Genomic DNA, 9,531 nt, shown 5'->3' with positions numbered 1-9,531 from the left:
GAAAGGGCAACAATGAAGGAAGGAGACACAGAGATGATGTGACAGACATTACAATCCAGCCAGCAATATTTTGCTTTTAAGAACTGCTGACAAAGAACGTACATAAGAGCTACAATTAGGAAACACAACATACGAGCAGAAGCAAGCAGGCATGTGAAGGTAACTGGAGCTTTCTGGATTATTGTACTGTGCAAAGATGACAGCACACAGATCCCGTGATTTTCACCAACTACAGCTGGCACGGCTGCAGCGGGTCTGGGGCCATACAAAGATCAGGTAAGTCTGCTCATAAGGGCACCCCTCCTCCCTCAATACAGCATTACCTCAGGCAGCACCCTGGTAGAACTATACTGCTCCCTAGTCCGCAGCAGCATAGATGATGGCACCACAGTCCTTTCCACAAGAATCAAGTGATTTGAATTATTGCCTGTAATCCCAGATGAATCTGAACAACATACTGTATATCTGTAATGCATATAGGAAGTCAACATTGATTTTAAATTACCTTCTCTGGAAGGGATTCTGGTCAGTCCCATATGGATTAAAGAGTTATGCTAATGATTCACATCCACTGATCTGTGCTCCTAGAAAAGCATTGCTTGTCTTAATTCCCCTTTCCAAATTCATTTTAGTGTATGAAACAGAACATCTTCATGTGTGCAAGAATTATACAGGATATATCAAAATTACTATTTTGATTGGCTACCTAAGCTTTCCAAAAGTCAGTTTCTATTTATAACTTGATTTGTATTTGAATCTCACACTTAGGTTAAAATTAATTTTGAGGTCAATGTCATTCTTTGAGAAAAACCAAACAGCTAACTCTTAACCATTTTTGAGGAACAAACCTGCTTTTAATCACACTGTTTCTTTTATTCCTCAGGGAGTTTATCTACCCTTGACCACAGCAGTTTAGTAAGGCTGGTCAGCTGGAAAAGAGGTGAGATTTTAGTCATTAGCATGCTGTCAAAATTTGAAAGGACACTTCCCTGCCCCTTCACACACACACACACACACAAACACGCTTTGTGAACCAAAACCAGGTTCAAGATAGTGCCAAAACAAAAGCAAAAGTATATGCAAACTGAAGTCTTCTAGGTGTCTACTATACGTCTACAAAATAAATACAATATACACTGCATTAATTGAAGTAAGATTCCCCAACGCAAGAAATGGCCTACCAAGATGCTTTAATATGGGAGTTTGGATAATTTTCCTAAACATTCATTTGGTTTTAGAAGCAAACTTACTCTTATGATACATTTACATTCATTGGCATGGATATGGGAGCAGCTAAATTGTAGTGAAAAAGTGACTTCAGAGGAAACCAAGTTTAGAATTTCATGTGCCAGGTTTCAGGCAATTTCAAATTCACCCAGTAGTGTCCATGAACTCCTGGCACTGCAACATGAAAGGCTCAAAAAGATGGATTACCTCAGCAATTCATCCAAATGAACACAACTCTAAAGTGTTTGCCATGAGTTCATACCTTGAAAGATATTCTTACAACAGAACTGAACAACAATGAAAGATTATCAGGTAGACTAAAAAACAGCAAAATATATTTAACCAATACCTCAGTATAAACTATTTTGGTATTCCTGGGCATTAACATACCTCTATGATAGGAGCACTAGAAAAAACAAGAGCTAAAACTCTAGATTAACCAAACAATTTTATGGGATAAGAGACTATCTCAACCAGGCTTCTGGTCTTCAAGTTTTTGAGAAGGTTATCCACCGATTTCTATAATCGTTGGCGAAGTGGTACTGTCAAGCTGGTGGAATATACATTTGTATGATGTCCTACATGCACTGAACCAACAGACCCAAACATAGCTATCAGGCCACAAATTAACAACAAATTAATACTTGGATGTTCTCTTTGGATTCCTATTAAGTCTTGAGAACAGTTTTGCCAAATAACAGCAGGAAGTTATCAATTATTGTTTATAAGACATGAGTGTGCCTCTGTCTTCAGGGTGTCAAACATACTCAAGCAGCAAAAGTCTGCAGGATGAAAGCTTTGAATAATACTACAAGAAAATTAGTTAAAGAGGAAGTAGGTTGTATCTTTCAAATTGATGGTCCTGAGGTCCATCCCCCCCCGTTTCATGTATTTGCTTACACTGATGTTGGAAGCTGAACTGCTTACAGCTGTTTCTCAGATGAGTGTAGAACATTTCAAAGTGAGGTAATGGGGTAGTATTATGTAGGACAAACTTGCAAGCGTTACACTGTATTGGAGCATGAGGAACACAAGACCTACCTATTAGAGTATATGCCAAAAACTTACACCTTAAAGGAGAACCTCAAGTAACCAGTGTTTTCTAAAGCTGAAAATACCAGGTCATTCTTAGCTTAAGACTAAATCCTTCAGCAGGTGGAGTACATTACAATGAAAAGCATCAACTCTTACCTGGACAGAAGTCTGTTTCAGTATTGGTTGATAGGGAGTAAGAAATAGCCTGATATCTCACCCAGTTCTACTAGGCCAGTGAACACTCTTTATCGGTGAGTGTAGTGATAGGACAAGGGGTAATAGTTTAAACTGAAAGAGGGTAGATTTAGATTAGATATTAGGAAGAAACTCTTTACTGTGAGGGTGGTGAGACACTGGAACAGGTTGCCCAGAGAAGTAGTGGATGCCCCCTCCCTGGAAGTGCTCAAGACCAGGGTGGATGGGGCTTTGAGCAACCTAATCTAGGAACTAAGAACCAGGCATCCACTCCTCCCTCCTTACTTCTTTGCCTTGGCACTTGTGAGATTTTGTAAATTAACTCAATTCACTGAAGAGACAGAGAAACAACCTAGCCAAGGAGAAAAAAAACAAAAAAAAAACCCACCACAAAAAAAACCCACCACAAAAAAAACCCACCACAAAAAAAACCCAAAAACCATAAACACACCAGCCAAAAAAAACCCTGCACAAAAAACACAAACCCAAAGGCTTTCAGCCATCGAAAGGTAACCACTGGGACTGCACACATGGCCTCAGCAGTTCTCACATCCTTACACTCAGAGGTTAAAGCACCTCAGAGAACCATTTCCTAGCCATGCTTCCTTCTCCCCTTTCAGGGGGCCAGAGGCTAGTGTGATGGTCTGCTGGCCATGGTATGAAAGGGCTGTAAAGGAGTGCAAGGCCCTCCATGTCCTACCCAGCTGTTCCAGTGACAACACGATTTACTTCCTGATCACTTCAGTACGGCCTAAATGAGGGATGCCAGTGCAGAGGGCTGTCCTGGGTCCACTTTCCATCAGCACAGCCTTGAATCCGTACTAAGGCTCTGGCAGTTGCACAAAAAGCTGGATCAGAGAACTGATTTGGTTGGAAAATTACATTTTCATTCATTTTTTCAGGTCAGTTTTCAGCCAGATCATACACCTGTACAGAGCTGAAGGCTGGCACAAGGAAGGCAAAGAATACCTTTGGCTCAGAGAAGGTGAGATCAGCTCCCTCCACAGCAGCTCAATGCTCAGGATAGCTAAAAGTGGTTATGGAGATGTTTCCTGACCTGATCAGCCATGGAAGGGATGCCTGCAATCCTTCCTCATGCCCTCAGGCTACAGCACAAAGTCACAGAGCGTTTGCAGAAGTAGAAGGTAAGCACCCCCTTTGCTCAGGCACACAGCTTAAACTGCCACCTAATCCTCTGCTTCCAGAACTATTTCCATTTTTTTTTTTATTCACAGTAACTAAAAAGGAAGGGTTTCTCTGTATGTTCACCTGAAAAATCAAGATGACAGCACTGTGAAATATTCTATTAAGCTGACAGCATTTCTCATGTATGGTTTGGCTTGTTATACAGTTCTGAGCTTGATATTTGTAAACAAAACCAAAACTGACATAAATAAAGGATTTTCTCTCTCTTTTTCCATGCCATAACGCCTGGAATCATGCCATATTTGGAAACAACAGCTCCATTTGAAAGTTAGTGCTTTCATCAGTCTGGACCTCCACAGGAAACTGATAGGTTGTAAAGTCCTGCTCCTAAACAAGAGCTCTAAGACAGAAATTACTTTATCAGCCTCCTGAGCTAGCACGCAGCACACCAAGGAACATGTCAGTACTGAAGGAAGGAGGCTGAAAATGCTGCCAGTATTACTGCTTTCTTTTAATAAATAGTCCAGCGAACCCTGGTATCAAAAAGGCTACAAGAAAAACAAGAGAAAACTTCCCAAGAAAATCAAAGTGAAGTGGCATACTTAAAAGTTTAAAATGTCATCAGACAACCACACCTACTAAGCTAACCAGTTACAAAAACTATCAGACAAACCAAAAATGTTAGACAAACCTTAAGAAAAGGTCCCAAACAATACATGCTATCATTAAGTAAACTGGCAAATTTTAGGAATGCTAATCAAGAAAATACTTCAAGTACTTGACATTATGATTCCTTACAAAAAGTGAGGGGTTTCAAAATAATGAAATGTATTTGATACAACATCAGAAATACTTACAACTACTCCACTCTTGGTGACAGTTTCCCGGTATGTAAAATTGCACACTGCCCAAGCTAGGTAATACGTGGACATGAGAGGGGTCTGTGAAAAGTGATCTGTAACCCATCCATCTTCCTCAAAAACAGAAGTTTCAACTGGCATGTTGGACAAAGATAAGTAAGTTGCTTGATGCCTGATGCTGATTTTGAAAGTGGCCTTGTAGATGGGCTCGTCAAAGCAAGGAAAGGCTTTTCTGGCATGAGTAGGAGAAAACTGCGTAACGCCAAGAAACCTAGAAAAGAAGCAAACAAAATAACAGAGCAGTTACTAACTGTGCACAGGGCTTGATTCACAGGTGTACCAAGTAAGGTACTGCTTGACTACTGGGGTTTAAAGGGGGGGAAGGGGAGGCGGGGAGGAATAAACTGTACAAAGTATACAGTGTTTGAACACTGCTTTATCACTTTCTTACTGCCTGTACTGCAACGCACTTGATGTAAAGTAATGGTCTACAAATTTGCAGACACCACACTGACGTTAAATAAATAATCCCTTGGCTTGTATCAAACTTCAGGTTCTAGCAGTTTTATTCATCAATATGTGGGAAAAAAAATATCCAATATTGGTTATACAGTGTGAAACAAGAGCAGTCCTCAGTTCAAACCAGGATTTAACAGCCTTCAGGGAGTTCACTCTGCCCTGAGACACCGACAGGGCACTTTGCCTTTTTTTGGGCATGAGAACTTAGGGTCACATAGTGCCCCACATAGAGACACACTACTATACAGCACTGCTGTGACTGTGCAAGTCCAAAGAACCATTCTGTGAGCTTTGCAGAATTACAAATATAAGCAAATGATTAAAGAAGCAGAGAGTAGCTCACTGTTCTCCTACATGTGCTTTTCTTTTCTAGTGTATTTTGTAGAGAACAAATCGATGTTCTCAGTTAATGGGTCAAATCATGAAAAGATCTGTGAAGGAGGAAAAGACATTTATTATGCCACCGTAGAGCATGGGAAGGCTTTATTTTGACAATAAAAATCTGTAACTGTTTTCTCTGGAACTGAAGAGGTTTTAATCCAGATAGAGAACAGGAACCTTTCTGGGTAGAGACTCGTATTTACATATTTGGAGAAAACCCATGTGCAATGATCTCTTTGCAGAAACAAGAAGCTACACTTAAAAGGTTGAATTACGGGGTTCGATAAGAATATTTTCAGGAGGCATGCAGGATGAGAAAATGACTAGAAGCCAAGTACGCAACTGTAAAGGTAGCCCATATGTAGGCTTTTTGAGTTGTATCGATTCACATCTCATTTTGCAAGGTTCCATCAGTGGAAATAACCATGCAATTTTAGATACAAGGTAAACATTTATCAGAATTTGAGAGGTTGACTAATCATCTGTTATTCCTCTGAGGGAAGAGGATGGGTGGATAGATTTGGTATAATGAAAATGGTGCCACCTATTATTAATCATTCTGTAAGCATTATTCTACAATATGCCAAGGGACAAAATAAACAGGTAGCTGATAAGGAAAATAAAGTATCTAATTAACTTTTTCTAAAACTTCTTGGGTTTTATACATATTTTGGAGCATTATTTTATAAAAAAAACAATGAAGAAATAAACTTCTTGAAATGTTACACTTTTATCTCGCTATAGTACATCCATGCCATATAGAACTAGATATATGTTTTCCGGTGAAATTATCACCTCTTTCAAATAAGACTAGTTTTTTTAAAAAAAACTGAAAATTTTTTCCACCACTGAAGCAGTTACCGCTGATCTTTTGTCTAAAATAAGAAGCCCTATTTGGCTAGCAATTATTGAAGGAATTCATCATACCGCATTTTTCTTGTCTTATTGTAAAAGGCGGATTACTAAAATCATAATGCTGCATAAGGCTGCTAAACAGAAGGTTAAAAGTTGGTGCCAGGTATTCCAGTGTTAATCCAACAAAATTCCATATTATCAGTGGATTTGCACTAGTGCAACAAAGCCAAATCAGCCAATTAAATGAAGCAAAGCAACTTCATTTATATGCAAAGTATTTCAAATGGACCTGATTCTGCATTCTAGGCACGCTCTAAACAGCTACAGACATCAACAGAAGCTTCAAGTGAACATGGAAAACTGTACTGGCCCATTATTAATAAAGCAAAAGCAAGAATTATGAACTTTCTTCTGCAATTAACAATTTTAATGAGCTCAGACACACATGTAAATGCATACTTAGGGAATACTGTAGATATTCTGACACTCTCTAAATAAGGAAGGGGTTTTTTTCCCCCCACACTTCTTGGGGATCCTATCAGGAGTCTTTTAATACTTGCTATGTGTCAGGCCATTGAAACAATCTCTTCACCAGGCTAATAAAACCCACTAAACTCTGCATCTTCTGTGTTCTCACAGACAGACAGATATATCCGCACACACATAACTGGGCAAACACTGGGCAGTCAATATTTCATACTAAAAATACATGAGCTACCAATAACAGTGATATTTATAACATGTGCATTACTATCAAACAGTGATTTGCTTGTTGTGCCAGAACGCAAAACGAACAAAAAGTTAAAAACTGCTTCCCAAAGACTAAGCCCTTAAACATGTTTAAAAAAGAAAGCCCAAAACATTGTCTGTGTTTACCTATTTCTCTCTGTGTTAGGAGGAAAAAAAAACAAGCAGAACTTCTCTAGCATGCCAAAAGTGCAGACCAGGCTGAGTATTTCATCCATCTCTCTCCACACCTCCCTGGGCACTGACATTTTTATCTCCAATACCCCAAAATATCACCATAAAAAGTTGTACTTCTGGGAATGACAGCCTTGCAGCCTGTCTTCTCAGCATACCCACGGCAGTAATTTGCAGGTGTTTTAATTCCACCTCATCTATTAAGCGAAGACATGTGTTTCCTCAACAACCTATCTATTTTGACATCTTAGTTGTTATAACATGGAAGAATATGTCTGTTTGTTTTGTCTGCGTGATATAAGATTTTTTTTTTCCCTTTTCATTTATGCCAAAGTTTGATGTTCATTTAAATTATGCGTGCATACTCTTATGGTACTCTACAGTAGCTCTGTATTAAATGTCTGTTGATTACTGACAGTAAATTCTGGCACATAATGCAAAGCAAATTTGTAGCGTATCGCTTACATTTCACGTTTCAATCAAAGTAGCAAAGATTTCAGTAAGAAAATAAATACTTTTATGCGGCTATCAACATTTCAGGCTGATTTATGACCTTCACCTCTGAGGACCACCAAAAATGAACTAACTTATAATAAAGAAAAAAACTGTAAAGTGAAGGCATTACTATGTTTGTGAAGCCTCACAGTTAGCCAGAGTTATTCACTCCTCATGTACAACAAAAGTGAAAAATGATGGTTTAGACCCTTTTATAGCAGCCACTACTCCAACAATGTTCCTGTATTTTAATCAAATATAAAGATGTCAAAAAGCTAAAGTCCTGCTGGAACACCAAGGTCTCTCAGGGCATGAGAGAAGCCTGTCTATCTATCACAGTAGAAGCTGCCCGTGTTTAAGGACTACAAATGGTTATATGTATTACCTTAAAAATGGGTTATTAATCAAAATGCAAATTGCTACGCTGCAAGTACACGCACTGAACAAAGAAGTTCCCTGGTTTAAAATGTGTATTATTTACTTTATACTACAGTGAGCTGTTAAGCTTGTGACAGTTGAAAAGGAAAAACAGTACTTCTATTAAACACCTGAAAGTATAACCACGCACTGATTACAGTTACAAAAACAGCATTTTACTGAAAGAGATATAAGTGAGCTGGTAAAAAGAAAAAATGCCAGCGATTTCAATATAACCATGCTACCTTACACAAGGTAAGGATCTCGCCCAATATGGTTATGTTCCAGTGTATTAAAAACAAAGCAACTTGTAACTGAAAAGTTACACAAAGAGTACCGGGAAACACATTTTACCATCGCCCTCCATGCCTTAAGCTAGCTTGATGATTCAAAATGCAAAAAGGCCTTTTTTATTGTTGTTTTTTTTAAAAATCATAACTGGGGCGTCAGTATTGAAGTATAATACAGTAACTTTGGAGAAATGTCACTGCAACACCTATTTGACAGTTCAATTACTCCTATACAAACTCTAAATACACAAGAATAATAACTGCTTAAATAATTTATTGGGTTTGTAAAGTGAATTATACCCCCTGCTGTCAGCAGTATTCTGTCTTCTGATTTGCCCATTTCCATACAGGTCTGCACAAACCCCTGATTACCCCAGTCATCCACTCCTCGGTGATAAAACGCATTTTATCTGCATCTTTTCCTACGACCGTGCTTTTCCAAACTTCCAATTTATTTCACTGCGATGACAAATCGCACAAAGTTAATTTCAAACCCTGCTTGCAGTTCTAACATCGGGCTGTTTAAAATTGTTAGTAATCATAGCAATGAAAGTATGTTTTAATATGAGGGCTGTTGATGTAATTGAGCTGGCGAGCGCTCTTTTTTCTGTCAGACTTACTTTCTTTACCCAATTCTTCCAACTATAAACTCTTCGCTTCGCAGTACAAACCAGTGAGATTCAGGAAGAGAGAACCTGTCACTGCACGGATGTTTTGAGAAAGGACAGCTTAAAAAGAAACTAATTCTAAAGTAGCAGGCAATGCCAGAAGTATCAAGAAGCCCATCCCATCTTTCTTTTCTATTACAAAGTCTGATTGTGGTTAAAAGAGAACTGCTTTAAAATAAAGAAAAACCTGCCTGAACGGGACCTCCATAGTGACCCTGCCTACCGTAACAAGGGCCTCGACAGGGACCCGCGGGCCCTTCTTTACAGGGGGAGCAAATACAGATCAAGACCAAATCTTGTTCTGCATGAAAACAGCGAACGCCGACCGGGTTTGCCCTGTCACAGGGCGTAAATTCGCAGCGATTCAGTTGCAGCAGGTGGCGTAAACGTATCCCCGTGAAGTGAAATCACATCCCACCACCTCTTTTCGTCGAATAACGAAGTAAAGAACAAAGCAGCGGAGAACTTCCCCTCCCCTGCCCGCTGCTACCCGTGCCTGTCGCAGCAGGACAGCTGGGCGCG

General features: G+C 39.3%; 1 protein-coding gene across 1 annotated transcript in view; it reads right to left on the bottom strand.

Moving 5' to 3' along the window:
• The window catches only part of TRHDE (thyrotropin releasing hormone degrading enzyme), a 206,475-nt gene extending 200,180 nt beyond the window's left edge, over window positions 1-6,295 (bottom strand). The window contains exons 1-2 of the mRNA XM_009646272.2: window positions 6,291-6,295; window positions 4,461-4,734 (exon numbers count right to left, since the gene is read on the bottom strand). Coding sequence (XP_009644567.2) covers window positions 4,461-4,734; window positions 6,291-6,295 — 279 coding nt within the window. The remainder of the gene's footprint in view (window positions 1-4,460; window positions 4,735-6,290) is intronic.
• Window positions 6,296-9,531: the final 3,236 nt, after the last annotated feature.

This window comes from Egretta garzetta, unplaced genomic scaffold, assembly GCF_000687185.1.
Source record: "Egretta garzetta isolate BGI_Z169 unplaced genomic scaffold, ASM68718v1 scaffold68, whole genome shotgun sequence".
Taxonomy (NCBI): domain Eukaryota; kingdom Metazoa; phylum Chordata; class Aves; order Pelecaniformes; family Ardeidae; genus Egretta; species Egretta garzetta.
The sequence above is the reverse complement of the archived record's forward strand: the minus strand, read 5'-3'. Positions and strand labels throughout refer to the sequence as shown.